The 15,779-nt window shown below is 39.3% G+C and overlaps 2 protein-coding genes and 1 long non-coding RNA gene across 6 annotated transcripts in view; 2 read left to right on the top strand and 1 right to left on the bottom strand.

Annotated features, from left to right (window-relative positions):
• Nucleotides 1–1,976, top strand: part of LOC123503068 (putative inorganic phosphate cotransporter) — a 7,118-nt gene extending 5,142 nt beyond the window's left edge. The window contains exon 10 of the mRNA XM_045252470.1: nt 538–1,976. Within this exon, the coding sequence (XP_045108405.1) occupies nt 538–810 (273 nt within the window). The 3' untranslated portion in view covers nt 811–1,976. The remainder of the gene's footprint in view (nt 1–537) is intronic.
• The window catches only part of LOC123503077, a 24,181-nt gene that overhangs the window by 7,830 nt on the left and 572 nt on the right, over nt 1–15,779 (bottom strand). Inside the window, exon 1 of the long non-coding RNA XR_006674313.1 lies at nt 15,704–15,779. This exon is cut by the window's right edge and continues 572 nt beyond it. This is a non-coding gene — a long non-coding RNA (uncharacterized LOC123503077). The remainder of the gene's footprint in view (nt 1–15,703) is intronic.
• Nucleotides 6,384–15,779, top strand: part of LOC123503071 — a 22,614-nt gene continuing 13,218 nt past the window's right edge. The window contains exons 1-3 of one of the 4 annotated variants that reach the window (XM_045252472.1): nt 6,384–6,540; nt 7,403–8,093; nt 8,973–9,211. In XM_045252472.1, the coding sequence (XP_045108407.1) occupies nt 7,951–8,093; nt 8,973–9,211 (382 nt within the window). In that variant the 5' untranslated portion in view covers nt 6,384–6,540; nt 7,403–7,950. Of the gene's footprint in view, nt 6,541–7,389; nt 8,094–8,972; nt 9,212–10,535; nt 11,011–15,779 lie in introns of those variants that run through there. The other 3 variants (XM_045252473.1, XM_045252474.1, XM_045252475.1) reach the window with 3 other exon arrangements.

Genomic DNA, 15,779 nt, shown 5'->3' with positions numbered 1-15,779 from the left:
CTGCTGGTCACCCAGCCAGTCTTCCCCATTACGGAGCGAGCTCAGAGCTCATAGACCGATCTTCGGGTAGGTGAACAGGAGCTACACATTAAGAGGCTTGCTCATTTGCCTCGCTGCGCCGGGACTCGAACCCGGCCTCTCGATTGTGAATCGAGCGTGCTAACCGCTACACTACGCGGTGTGTGTGATTCACCTCGGTCGTTTGCTGGTCACCCAGCCAGTCTTCCCCATTACGGAGCGAGCTCAGAGCTCATAGACCGATCTTCGGGTAGGACTGAGACCAGATAACACACTCCACACACCGGGAAAGCGAAGCCACAACCCCTCGAGTTACATCCCGTATCTATTTACTGCTAGGTGAACAAGGGCCACACATTAAGAGACTTGCCCATTTGCCTCGCCGCTTACCGGGATTCGAACCCGGCCCTCTCGATTGTGAGTCGAGCGTGCTAACCACTACACTACGCGGTGTGTGTGTGTGTGTGTGTGTGTGTGTATACTCAAGGTTTAAGGTTCACCTTGCTCTCTGCTCGGCAGCAAACATTCGAGCAGTGGAACAAAGTCTTCTACATCGCCGCGGGAATCTATGTGGCCAACGCTCTCTTCTATTTGGGCTTCGCGTCTGGGAAAGTGCAGCCGTGGAACCATGTCACTGAGCCAGCAGGCGTTACTAAGACGAAGAGCGCCAGTGTGGCCAAGGACAGCAGAAGCACACAGACCAAGCCCCGAGCCATCTCCAACTCTACTTACGATGCTTATGTAGTGACGCCGCATGCTACAGCTTATGTCAACCCTGCATACAAACACTAGTCATGCTGATCCGTCCACACACAGTACACACGAACATAGAGAAAATATGGGAAGCTAAAAGAATTAATGCGTCCCTGTTACTTACTTTTGCATAATTTCATGGATAGGTAGATATGTATATAGATAAGTAGGTAGATAATAATCACTCCATCATTACGATCTCTTTATCACACCTCTCACTTCTAAAAGATAACATTAAGGGTACAGAAAACATTATCGAGGTTATAACAAAAGGAATGTCACACTGATAATCAATAAACACGCAAAGAATAACATAAAGACTTTACAATCATGTGATCATTGCTATCAAAATCTCATTTCTATGTAACAGTGTGTGCCGCGTCTCATTAGCAGTGACAGGCTGTTGAAAGGAAGATTCAAGGAGTCTGCAAGGAATACATTATTACCTCTCTGAAGACGAAATAAGCCGTCTTTATCCAATCCTCCACGCACAGGACGAGAGGTCACCAATTCAAGATTACACTTGCTATGTAGACCTCAGCTGGAAATACGCAGCAAACGCTTTTTCAGTGTTTGAGGAATTGCTGTGTGGACATTCAATCTCAGGTGACAAACTTCATGAGTATGTCTAATACTGCTTGTAGTCGCCAGTCGTGGTGCCTCACACTGTGATGTGAGGCTGCTGGCGATAGAGGATGCTAAGTAATAAGCGAATAATTAATTTTCATAACTTGTAGTATTTAGGAAATATGAACATTAGTAAATATATCAGTAAATAACAGTAGTGAAGATGTACGGAGGTTAACTTAAATGCAGAGAGGTAGTGAGAGGATTGTTTATGTGCAAAGACTGATGACGCTGCGCGTAGGATAGATAAGGACATTAATTGCTATTACACTGTGAGTTACAATACACGTATTTTTATTGCCTTCGTGTCATTGTTCATGATACTGATTTGTTCATGATTCATGTTACTTATCACTGTGTCAACGATTATGTATAAGTAGGGCATTAAGAATTATCTGGTACATCATGATGTTTATATCGGTTATCCTTACGTTGCCTGTATGTTGTATTAAATAATCAATTATTATTATGATGGCTATATGTCTTATTTTGCAGGCTTTTGTTTACATTTCAATATTCCTCATACTGGTGTCAACTTGATTGTCATGCAGGTTAACCGCATTAAAGCGAGTAAACGACTGGGTCGTTTTGTCATCCTGAATACTACATTCGCCCAGCGGCGATTACATTGCTATTCTCTCCCAGTCTGCCCATTAACTCCATAATCTTCTTATTCTTTCATTTTCTATTTTTTCTTTTTTATTTATCCATGTATTTATCTATTTATTCATTTATTTATCTATTTATTTATCTACTTATTTATTTTATTTTATTTATTTATTTTTTTTTTTTATTTTGCTGCTAGTGATGCACCATCCAGCTTTTCTTTCTCAGTAATGTACTAATCAAGTATTAAGGCCCATCCACACGATAGGATAAAGTTCGTCGAACACAGCCCACTATCGGGCAAACTCCGCTGACACAACAGACTGCTTGTCCACATGTAGTTTTATCTGCCCCAGTCAAGCTCGGACAACAGCGAAAGACAGCGGTCGGCCGGGCTGTGTGCAAGCTCTCGTCTGTCTTGGCTGCGAAGTTTATCTATTTTCTTTTTTTGTCATCAACTGAGGCACTGCCGATCTTTTTTATTTCATCACATATGGTCTCGAGGGCAGCTGCTCGCTTGTTTCTATCTTTATATGTGACTAGTCTCACGTTCCATAAACATGGGTTTTGATGATACAGCTCTATTAAATGAATAATCGCTGTTCTCGACTACTGCTCTCTGGTGGGTACAGAGACAGACGTGTCGCTTTTTACTAGCCCAACAATGATCATTCATAACCACAGACACTTGCCTCCTAATGAAGCTTCTTGTGTCTGGCAGCGACATCGTACTCCCGGGATCGGGCAGTGCTCGGTGATTTCGAACAGCTATATTCTACTCGGCTGAGGGGCTCTGCCGTGGCCTCCTGACTAATAGATTCACTGACTGACTGATAGAGGGACTGACTGATTCATTGACTGACTGAGTGACTGAATGACTCACTCAAAATAAACCCAAACCCCACTCAGAACATCAACCAACCCCTCAAAGTTCTCCCAAACCACACTCAAAACATGCTAATACTCACATACACCTCAATCCACACTCTCAAAATACGTAAAATATACCTAAAAGATCTAACACACACTGAAAACACACGAAATGAACCCCAAAACATACTTATAACACTCCAAACAACCTGCAACATTTAGGAACAAGCTTAAAATACCCAAAATCTATCCCCAAACCAACAGTATGCATTATAAAGAACGTTAGGATTAAAAGAGACACTTACCTAAATATTACACCTTAGCTTCTTCTCCTATTCCACCTTTATTTCTCATTTCTTCTTCATCCTTCTCCATTGTTACTCCTCCTTCTTCCTCCTTCTCCTTCCATCCACACGTCTGAGCCTAGAAACACATCAAAACACTCGATATTAGACAAAATATTCAGGAAATGGAGGGTGACTTAAGTATTGTGGCTTTAATGCTGCTCCTCTTCCTCCTCCCTTTCTCCTTTCTTCCTCCTTATCCTCCCTTATTTCTCCTTTCTTCCCCCTTCTGCTACAATTATCTACACATCTGAAGCTAGAAACAAGCGAAAACACATAAAAATCACTAGATATTATGTAAAATATTGATGAACTGTAGGGTTTGGAAAAGAGGCGCCAGCCTGGGGCTATGGTCATCAGAAAGAACGGGAGCGGGGGTGACTCGGCTAAATTACGTAAATAATTTCATTTCAAAAATGACTTTTAGAAAAAACGAAACCACGGCCAAATGCTTGTTATTTTATGACGTGATAAATACTTAAATTAATTTTCAAAATATCAAAATATCTCCAGCTTAACTGGTTTTTAAAAAAGGTCTAAATTAAGTACGTTAAAAGTACAAAAACATTTTAACCCATAAATCTCTTAAAACGTCCTGTAAAGTCAAGCCATTTTCACTTGGCGTGTATTTTATCACACTTTCAGGAGTCTGAGCTATCTTTTAGGGCATTCTACAACGAGTTAGACCGAGACGCAGAAACGTGAGCAAATAAAATAAAGAAAAATAAGAGATTTTTACAACAGCACCAAACACCATTTCAAAGTCCACATATTTCACTCAATAGATTGATTTCACACTTAAGAGCTTGAACGATTTTTTTTTATACCATAAAGGCCCACTTATACCTTGAAATGAAAAAGCTCAAAATTCCAAGTGGGAAATTTTGACCCTTTAACATATGCCATAAAACACCACTAAACGGCACATATTTACCCATCACAGGCGCGGAACACAATTCAAACACAACGAAACATTCATAGAGACCATAAAAACATACCATGGAAGCGTAATATTACCGTCAAGAAATCGAAAAAAAGTATTTGACGCAGCAGGCTGGCGAGGGTGGGTGATGGCTGGGGACGGGGGATGGCTAGGGGACAGCCGGAGGGGGAGGCGGCACGGAGGCAGCAGCGGGAGTAGTGGCGGCGGGACATCCATATATAGCCTTTATCATCTCACCAAACCAAAATTAATAAGACACAGAGAGAAATTTTGACCATGGAATATAAAATGCTAAACTGGTGGCAACATTCTGACACATGTTTGGCCTATGGTAAGTGAAGGAAACAAACATCAGACGGTAATACAGACGCCTTGCTCTTTTTTGATGGTCTTTATACCATTACTTTAACATATTTGCGTACTGTTTTCACTCGTATATGTAAAGAAAACCTAACATTAAGTGAATACCCTTAAAAATACCTTTAATAGACGAAGATTAGGCAGTGTAGAGGTTTGTGGTGAAAGCTTGCACTTCTCTAGCTGTTTGCTGTTCTTTAAAAACTGTCAGTAATATAGCAACACTTCACTTTATTGTGTGTGTGTGTGTGTGTGTGTGTGTGTGTGTGCATGTGTGTCATATAGCCCACCGCCACCACTGTTTTCACCACCACCGCAACAAGACGACTGCCGTAGCAAAAGCTTGTCTGTGATGACAGTACGCATGTTTATGATAACTATCTGTTACTAAACCTCTTATTAATGAGACACTATACTTATACAAATACCACATGTCGATGTATTGGTTATTGTGACATTTTTCTCTTCGTTATCGTGTCCAGCTTTTGTTATTTGTCAGAGCAGGAAATATTAAATTGTATATTGTTGTACAGTGAGTGTTGGCAACTCCCGCGAGGCAAGCAACAAGGTGCTTAAAAGGCAGACTGTACTATTTTCTCATTCTCTATTTCTACCGCCTGATATGCGAGTATTTCTGACAATAAACCAGGTTGACAAAATACTGAGTTGAGGAATATAGACATTATTTTTTTATCTACATACACATCTATCTTGTTATTTATATACAAATTCAATGACTTATATATCTGCCTGCCTATCCAACTATCTGTTTGTTTATTCAACTCTCCATTTACATATCTATCAACCCATCAAAATACCCGCTTATCCATCCATCTTCAGACAAGCATGTAAAAACCACCACCACCACCACCATCACCACCACTGCTGCTAAGACCCGAACCAACCGACATTTGCCCTCATGAACGGCAGGGTGTCAGTGAAAGGGCGTGGGCGTGGGCATGGGTGGAGGCGTGAGTGAGATATACGTGGCGTCAGGCGCTTATCCTATTCCCTTTTCCTGTGTCGTCTCTCTCTCTCTCTCTCTCTCTCTCTCTCTCTCTCTCTCTCTCTCTCTCTCTTCCTTCTTCTTCTTCTTTTACTTCTTCTAATACTATTACTACTACTAATACCATTCTTTGAGTGAGGACAGGTAGTGTCAGGTCACGACACGATAAGTCAGTAGCTTCCCACGCCTGTCCCTTCTTGCATATATTCTTACGATTTGTCTTCTTTTAAGAGAGAGATATCGAGGCATTTGCTCTCTAGTTTTGGCTGACGCTTTTCCACTTTTTAGAGAGCCACCACTCAAGTTGGCCTTTTTTTTTTTAATCTTTTCTTTTTCTTGCCTTGGCTGGCGCTCTTCCTACATGAAAAAAAAAAAAAAAAACTCTGGACACGAGTCCTCTGCTCATCACTCCGCATTCTTGTCACCCATCATGATCGTTTATGCCTTAAGGAGCAAAATTAATGACCAACGTGTTCACTCCATGCTGAAATTCACCATGCATGGAGAAACACTCAGTGAATGAAGATAACCTTTCTTGTTAGACGTCATCTTCTTAGTGAGGGAGTGTAGCGAGCATGCTGGCTAGTCACACATCAACAGCTGTGCGTTGCGGTGTCTTGCTAACAAACCATGGCAGTAAATTTAGTACCAAGTAGTAGTTGTTAAAACAAACAAATAAATGCTCAATATTAGTTCATTAGTCCAGCATAATTACGCTTTTTCGTTGCCTTCTCCTCCCTACGGCTATCCAAAGCTTCCAAATAAATGTAAAAATATCACAAAAATTTGATGTGTCTTATATGTGTGTGTGAGAATAATTTGTATGTATTAATAAAACACAATATTATGGTGTAAAATAGTTTAGCGTCGTCGCTTCCACATTTCGCAGTGTTGTCATTGAGAATGGAGCGAAGGTAGACTCTGGACTGAATCTCCTCTCAGCTGTTCCTTGGCTGCGTGGAGGACACTGAGCAGGTGCAATGATTGGAAGCTGCGGCAGACGGCTGTGCATGGAGGTATATATGTGTGTATGTGTGTATATATGTGTGGGCTTCCTTTTAAGGGCTATAACCTTGGTGTGGCTAACTGGATTAACCAAGTGTGTGAGTGGTCAGGTGAGAGAGATAAGGGATGGCACGGGTGGGACTGATAATGGTAGTGAGAGGAGCGTTAATGTAATGGAGGGAATATACTGAGTGACATGGTCTGAACTACTAACCTCAAAGCATTTTCTCTCTCTCTCTCTCTCTCTCTCTCTCTCTCTCTCTCTCTCTCTCTCTCTCTCTCTCTGTGGACAAGTATTAATGAAAGTGTGCCAGAGAAAAAGGTATCCATTCTTACTGAGAGAGATAGAGAGAGAGAGAGACTTGAATCAGGAATGAGATAGATGAGACATATTTGTGTGTATTTCATTTTAATTTTCACCATTTTTGTCGTCTTTTATTCTGCAGTGACTAATTCAGATACAGGTTTAATTAATGGGAGGTAGATTAGGTTAGGTAAGGCTACTGGAATATATTACTTAACTTGGGAAATATTTGATAACTGCAGTGAGAGAACAGTAGCTTTGCAAATTTATAATGTTAACCTTTTCAGTAATTGGATGCATTTTTACCTTGATTTTGTGTATGATTAGACAATTATATTAACATTAGGAAGGGTCTATGGAGATCAGAAGATTAATGGCCACAGTTTCCACTATTTCAATACCCCGCATAAATTTCTGAAGCTGTATAAAATCACCAAATAGTAAGCAGAATGAATAAGGAAATGCGTCATAGCACTGAATGGGATGACGAGATAGGGAAAGACGAAAAAGTGAATTAGATTATATAATATGTTGATATATAGTAATTAAAAGACAGCTTACTCTGACAGCATACAAGAAGACAACAGAGGACAGAGAATGGTATGGAAAGTGATGGAGAGATAAGAGAGAAAAGTAGAAGTGAAAGAAGACAGTAAGTGAAGTACAAAGATAAACAGTTATGTCCTGAATAATAAAGAGACTGACACAAGGGAAATAAAAGGGGAAGAAATAGATAAGTGTGAGCGACAAGAGTAAAGAGCAATAGTGATGGACCAAGATGGATGTCTGTGTTTATTGTGTGAGGAAAAGGAAGAGAGGAAAATAAGACCAAGGAAAAGAGGAAAATAAAATCAAGGAAAAAGATTAAAAAACAAGGAAAAGAGGATAATAAAACGAAGGAAGAGGAAAATAAAACAAAAGAAAAGAGGAAAATAAAACAAAAGAAAAGAGGAAAATAAGACCAAGGAATAGAGGAAAAGAAGGAAACAAAACTACTCAGGAAAAAAAAGAAAAAGAAATCCAAAAAGAAAAGAAACTGAAGAAAGATAGAAAAATTCAAAACTGAGCTTCCAATTAAGACACTGCAGTAGAAACAGTCTTCCAAAACAAGCTAAAAATGGCGACGGCAACAAGAGGCTGCATAGCAAAGGACTCGTACAAGCTCCTAGACATCTCAGGGTCAGAGTCGGAGGAGGAGGGTGTGCACATTGCTCCCCTCAGGCCCACACAGCCCCCGCAGAGGAAGAAGAGGCTGAAAAGGTAAGCAGTTTAACAATAACCTGACCTAACCTAATCTAACCTTAACCAAAACTAGAGCGATAAATAGATAGATAATTTATTGACCACAGTTTGTCCTACAGAATCATAGTCAAGCATGTACAAACAACTCAACCGATATTGAAATTGAAACAAAATACAAATACACCGCATAAAACCTAATTTAAAACCAAACAAACTTATTTTTAATGTAATGTAATGCAACCTAACCTAACCTAATTTAACCTATCCTACCCTATCCTTTCCTATCCTATCCTATCCTATCCTATCTTATCCCATCCTATCCTATCCTATCCTATCCTATCCTATCCTAACCTAACCTAACCTAACCTAACCTAACCTAACTCAACCCAAGCTAGAGCCAAATTCTAAAACACTTGTACACCAAACCTCTGCTACTTCATAAAGGCTCTAATTGAAGTTACATTGGTTTTTAAGGATGCTCTTTTTTTCCCATGGTTCTAGTGATGGATTAAATATATTTCTTCATTATTAACAGGAAAAGTAAGGGTGTTTTTATGTTTACAGTGACATCAACTAAATTTCTTCATTATTAACATGAGAAGTAATAGTGTTTTTATGGTTCTAGCACCTGATTAACTAGACTTCTTTTACTATAAAAAGGAGAAATAGGAGTTTTTATATGGTTAAAGTGACAGATTAACTAGATTTTTTCATTATAAACAGGAGGAATAGGAGTGTTTTATGGTTATAGTGACATGATAATTCATTTTTTTCATTATTAACAGGAGAATTAAGAGTTTTTTATGTTTCTAGTAACAGATGACCTAGATTTCTTGTGACGTTTGCCTTGCTTAATAAAACCATTACTCACCAACATCTCCTTGCACTGACGGACAGACGAGAGCGTGACCTGCTGAGAATGTCTCCAAACCAGCTGGATGAAGAGGCAGAGCGGTGGTGTGGGTGTGTGACCATTGGTGTGGGGGCCGAGGGGTGCTGCCCAGCCCAGACCAGCCCAGGGGAGGCTGTACGCTCTGCCCTGCTGCTGGTGACGCTGGCTGGCCTCTCCCTCCTTACCTGGTTGGCGCTTCACCTGCAGAACCGTCTTGACACCACCCAGCGCATCTTAAACACAGGTGAGAGGGTGTTTTTATTTCATTTATTTATTTTATGTAAGAGGGAAAGCAGGCCAGGGCAACAAAATGATAAGAAAATGGTTAACGTAAAAATGTGTTCCAGTATTAAAGGGGTTAATAGCCAGAGTTTTCACCATTTTAATCCCCACAAAAGTTTCTGAAGCTGTATAAAATCGCCAAATAGTAAGCAGAATGAATATGAAAACATGTCATGGTATGGGTCCTAATATGGGAACCACTATAAATAAAATTGCCTGTGCCAGTAATGGGAAGAATATTAACCACATTCCACATATACTCTTCAAATATGCCTACAGGCACTATAGGCCATAACATAAAAAAGAAAAAAAAAAGAGATTAAACCCTTCACTCTTCTCATTGTTTCCTGATTACAATACATGAGGGTCTTGTGTGCATCTCAGTTATATCCCTTAGGCCAGCAGTGTCTCGGGAAATCAAGTTGTAATCCGCAGCTCTGTGTATCTAATCTTGTCATACTCAATGATTCACAGCTTTATTGAAATTCCCTCATTGTGTACCTCATGTGTTATCAGAACATGTGTCATTCTTCACATCGCTACCTATCAGACCTTGTGCCAGTGTGTGTGTGTGTGTGTGTGTGTGTGTGTGTGTGTGTGTGTTTGTGTTTGGTATTTCATTATCCATTATCAGATCTTTTTTCTCTTTTTTTTTTTATTGTATATTATTGTTCTCTTATCGAAGCATGCCATTGTCTTTTTTTTTTTCTCTTTTTTCCATTATTCATTAACAGAAAGCCAGCTCTGTGCTATTCCTAAGGCTTTTTCTCCTATGGTTTTGTTTCCCTCGGTTGGTGGTTCTCTTCTATACTGTTTGCCTGTCCCCATATGTGTAATGTATTAATTCATTGTACTGTGTCTGTGGTCATTGCTGTCCTTGATTGAGTTTGTTGGTTTATTATGAGACTGGTGACTGAGTGGGCCTTTTTATTTATTTATTTTTTTTTTTTCTGTTTATCCTTTTGTTGCCCTTAGCCAGTCCTTCTCACTTACATAAAAAGAAAATCATATTTGTATAGGTAATGCAGTGACCATTTTATGAGATATTGTTGTGTTCATGTTGATTTATGTGTTTACAGTATATACTTATTTCCGCATGAATTTTAGTAAGTATAGAGAAACAAGATTATTATATATATATATATATATATATATATATATATATATATATATATATATATATATATATATATATATATATAGAGAGAGAGAGAGAGAGAGAGAGAGAGAGAGAGAGAGAGAAATTACACATTAAAAAAAAAAACAACCCACAAAAATCAAACCTTAAATCCCATAAAACCATCGAGACAAAAACCAAAACAATTTACTTGAGTCCGCGCTGAAAGAACACTCGCCAAAGAACACTCTCCTCGCCGCACCGTGTCAGATAAAACACCACTTTTTGTCTCGTATTCGCAAACTCTTCTGTGCTTCACCTCCACTATTTCAAAAGGCTTTATCTAAATTTACAGTAGTTTTGTAAGGTGATTTTACGTTTCTAGAGGCAGAGTGACAAGATTTTCCATCATTAACTAGGGAAGCAATGTTGAAAACCCCGCTTGTCATCTCCGTGGCCTTGGAAAACAGTCGTGGTGAGAGAGCAGAGCGTTTCTGAATACTCTTAGGGAAGAACAAATGCACAAGTGACCCTGGAAAGAAAACGAGACCTTCCACAGAAAACGGGCTAGACAGAGTTGCACCAGGGGCCTGAGTTGGCAAGTTGGCTGGCGAGAGAAGGACAGAGAGGACACTTGCCACACGGTACTAAGTTCACACGTACCCGAGGCTGAAATTGAAAGAGGAACCGTGATAAGAGTGCACCGCTGTTCTATATGAGACTCTAGTGAGGTGAACAGTGCAGTGTGAAGTGTGCAGTGAGTGGAGATAGACTAGTGATCTGCCTGTGGAATGCTGGTTCTGCTCCGCTAGTCTGGTGCTTGAAAACTCTTACCGTGTCTAGCCAGTTCTATCCACTCGTTGACCTAGACGGCTAGTGACGGTGGGGCGCGTTTCAGGATATTAGGTTGTGCATTATTGTGTAACCCGCGGGCGTACGGTAATCCATATCCTGCCGACACACACACACACACACACACACACACACACACACACACACACACACACACACGAGCGCGCGTTTCGAAGTGTTTAAAATCGGCAGATCTTTAAAGGGGCCGTGAAATCATTATGTAAGTGGGTGAAATATTGGATTAATAAATTAAATGAGATGTAGCAACGATCACACACACACACACACACACACACACACACACACACACACACACACACACACACACACACACACACACACACACACACACACAAGTCGCCCGTGTGTGAAAGTAGCATTGCATTATTGAAAAGACCATATAGTACATTTGAATAACACAAGTGAAAAGTTTAAAAGGTGGAAATAATTATGTAACGTTACGTGTGGAGTGGTGTGGTGTGAAATGCTTGTTCGTAGAGACAAAAGACGCGAAAATAGATAAAACAGATAGACAAAAGAAAAAAAAGAGGTGGAAATAGATGACAATGAACCACCATGCGTTGATAATTAATCTGGAAACACTGAATTGCTAATGAACCTGTGTGAAAAGAAAAAGAAAAGAGAAGAAAATGTTTATACTTGTATTGAGTGTTATGTCTATGTGTGGTACTTGTTGTTGTTGTTATTTTGTTATCTGTTGTTCTTGTTGCATATTATGTGTGTGTGAGAGAGAGAGAGAGAGAGAGAGAGAGAGAGAGAGAGAGAACAGGCATAGGAAAGAAACTCGTTTATTAAGGGTGAGAGAGAGAGAGAGAGAGAGAGAGAGAGAGAGAGAGAGAGAGAGAGAGAGAGAGAGACAGGTATAGTAAGAAAACTCGTTCATTAAGGAGGAAGAGAGAGAGAGAGAGAGAGAGAGAGAGAGAGCAGGTATAGGAAGAAAACTCGATCATTAAGGGGAGAGAGAGAGAGAGAGAGAGAGAGATTTAGTGCACATGTATGAACATAAGTACAAAGAGTTTATCTCTGTTGTTGATACACACACACACACACACACACACACACACACACACACACACACACACACACACACACACACACACACACACACACACACACACACACTGAATTGGTACCCAAAACAAACACAAGTCCCATAAAATCTACTTGAATATCTAATTTTTGTTGTTTTTGTCCATAATCTCTGGTGAATAATAGACAAATGCATATACAAAATAAAAGAATACCCTTAATATCTGAACATACCTTACATTCTTACACCAACATAACCCAGCTTAGAGTTATGGGTAAAATGTTCCTTTGGCATGTACATTAAGCTGTTTCATTCCTCCACTTGCTCAGATGAAAGCTTGTCATTTAACTCCTTCAGTACTGGAATATATTTTTATCTCGAGATTTGTGTACGATTAGACCATTTTATTGACATTAGGGAGGGTCTATGGAGTTCAGAAGATTAATGGCCACAGTCTTCATTATTTTAATCCCTTCAGTACTGGGATATATTTTTACCTTGAGATTTGTGTACGATTAGACCATTTTATTGACAATAGGAAGGGTATATGAAGGTCAGAAGATTAATGGCCACAGTCTTCATTATTTTAATCCCTTCAGTACTGGGACACATTTTTGCCTTGAGATTTGTGTATGTTTAGACCATTTTATTGACATTAGGGAAGGTCTATGGAGGTCAGAAGATTAATGGCCACAGTCTTCACTATTTTAACCCCTTCAGTACTGGAACACATTTTTGCCTTGAGATTTGTATACGATTAGACCATTTTATTGACAATAGGAAGGGTATATGGAAGTCAAAAGATAATGGCCACAGTCTCCACTCTTACAATCCCCACATAAGTATCTAAAGCTGTATTAAATCACCAAATAGTAAACTAATGAATATGAAAACGTGTCATGGTACTGAAGAGGTTAACAGTTAGGGACATTTCTGAGCTAAATCTGGAAGTTAACAGCCTGGCCTTGCTTGTGTCACTGTGCAGGGAAGGAGGTTAGTGGGGTATGGTGCACTGTGATTCAAGGAAGGTTAGAAGAACATTAGAGTACTCATGTCACTGTGTCTCTTGTGATCCCAGCTGCTGCATTATGTTAGATGATTTCTTTAGCTGTTGGTTATACATACTTTAGTGAGTTTTCTTAGTTTATTTAGATAGTATCATCTTTTTTCTCTCTTCTTCTTTTCTGTCTTCTTTCATCTCTCCTCTTTTCTTCTTACTGAAATAATATGTTTTTTTCTCTCTTCCTTTCTAAATTCTTCTTTCATCTTTCTTCTTTTATTTTTACTTAAATAATAGCATCTTTTCTTTCTCTTCTTTCCATCTTCTTTCATCTCTTCTTTTCTTCTTACTTAAATAATAACATCTTTTTTCTCTCTTCTTTTCAATCTTCTTTCATCTCAGTTCTTTTCTCTTGCTACTGGTTATAAATAATCAATTGAATTTTATAATTTACAGCACTTAAATAATATCTTTCTTCTCTTTTATTCTCTATCTTCTTTCATCTTGGTTCTTTTCATATATGCTTTTTCATATTTTATCATAATGTAGGTATAGTACATCTCTTTTGCTAGCCGGCCTCAGAGTGTGACATGAGGAGTGGCATTCTATCGTGGTCCTCCTAACATTGTGCCGTTAGAGATCACTCACATGAATGATCAGATTGTCAAGTGTTTCATTCTGTAATCATGAAGAATTCTTATAATGCCTTTAATAGAATTTAAAATGTCCATCTCAAATCAATATGGTCTACCAGAGTCTGTTGAAAAGAGTTTATGTAGGAATACTAATGTTTTTAACCCCTTCAGTACCATGATGCATTTCCATATTCATTTTTAATATTTGGTGATTTTATACAGCTTCAGAAACTTATGTGGGGAATTAAAATAGTGAAGACTGTGGCCATTAATCTTCTGACCTCTATAGACCATATCTAATCTCAAAAAAATGGTCTAATCGTATACCAATCTCAAGGTAAAAATATGTTCCAGTATTGAAGGAGTTAATATCACATACAGTGTTTGTCTGGCAGAGTGTCTTGCTGCTTTTCTCACTGTCAGCTATGCACTCCTATCTCTAGCCTGGAAAATCACCCAAGTCCCCTACAAGTTTTGACAAGAGTTAACCAATACTCTCAATCATTCACACCATTCTCTGGTAAACTCTGGAACTCCCTGCCTGTTTCCATATTTCCAACTTCATATGATTTGACTTCATTTAAGAGGAAGGTTTCAAGACATTTATCCCTTTCCTATGGCTAACTCTCTTGAACCTGCAAGAGAACTAGCAAATGATTGAGCCTTTTTAAGATTTTTATTCCCTTTGGCCAGCTTTGCCCTCTTACATATAAAAGAAGTTTCGACTATATACAGAAAATAATGTTCTTTAATAGTAGTACGTACATGCAATATATATATACCAGGCAGGATAGGGTGACGAGTGCCTTTCAGAATCTCAACCATGCACTCCTGTCTCTAACCAGAAAAGTCAGTTGTCACCAAGCCTGCAATAACTTGAGGCATAATCACTGAGGAGTGTTGTGATTCATGAGTGTAGGTCCTGCAGAACACACCAGCAGCACAGTGTTGCCATTGGTCACTAGGTGTGTCCAGGTTCCTAGTAACAGTGAGTCACAGCACAGGTGACTGGCAGGTATTGAGTTGTTCCCACCCAGACACACTGACTCACACAACACTGAGAAGAAATGAGGAGACTGAAACACTACTTGATTGACACCTCTTGATGGAAATGATGAATGGATGGACAGATAGATTGAAAGATAGAAAGATAGATGGAAAGATAGGCAGATAGATGGGTGAACAGATTGATAGGTTGGTAGATAGATAGATAAATTGATAGATAGGTATGTAGTTCCATAAATAGATAATAGATTTATTGATAGATAGATAGATAACTAACTACATAGATAGATAGCAGGATAGATAACTAGGTAGTAGATAGAGTAGATAGAAATATTGAGTGACAGAAAAATAGATAAATAGATAGATAAACAAAACAAAAATAGATCATTATACCAACCGGAAGTTAATGTATAAAGAATGGATGAAGAAAAGTGACAAACTATATGTAAGAAGAGAGAGAGAGAGAGAGAGAGAGAGAGAGAGAGAGAGAGAGAGAGAGAATCATTACCAAATATTTAGGCAACACAGGTGCAGCTCGGTGTCAATTTAGCAATATTGGGAGTGCAAATCAGACTGCAGTGTTGTATTGTATCATTGGAAATTCAATACAGATAGCAGATGTGAAATTCTTATTGTTGGTGGTGGTGATGGTGGTGGTAGTGGTGGTGGTGGTAGTGGTAGTGATGGTGGTGGTAGTGGTAGTGGTGGCGGTGGTGGTAGTGGTGGTGGTGGCGGTGGTGGTAGTGGTGGTGGTGGTTGTGGTTGTGGTGGTGAGGAAAATGTGACTATGGAACTTCTCTCTCTCTCTCTCTCTCTCTCTCTCTCTCTCTCTCTCTCTCTCTCTCTCTCTCTCTCTCTCTCTCTCTCTCT

Source organism: Portunus trituberculatus, chromosome 13, assembly GCF_017591435.1.
Source record: "Portunus trituberculatus isolate SZX2019 chromosome 13, ASM1759143v1, whole genome shotgun sequence".
Classification (NCBI taxonomy): domain Eukaryota; kingdom Metazoa; phylum Arthropoda; class Malacostraca; order Decapoda; family Portunidae; genus Portunus; species Portunus trituberculatus.
Note: the sequence above shows the minus strand (reverse complement) of the source record. Positions and strands in the feature narration are given on the sequence as shown.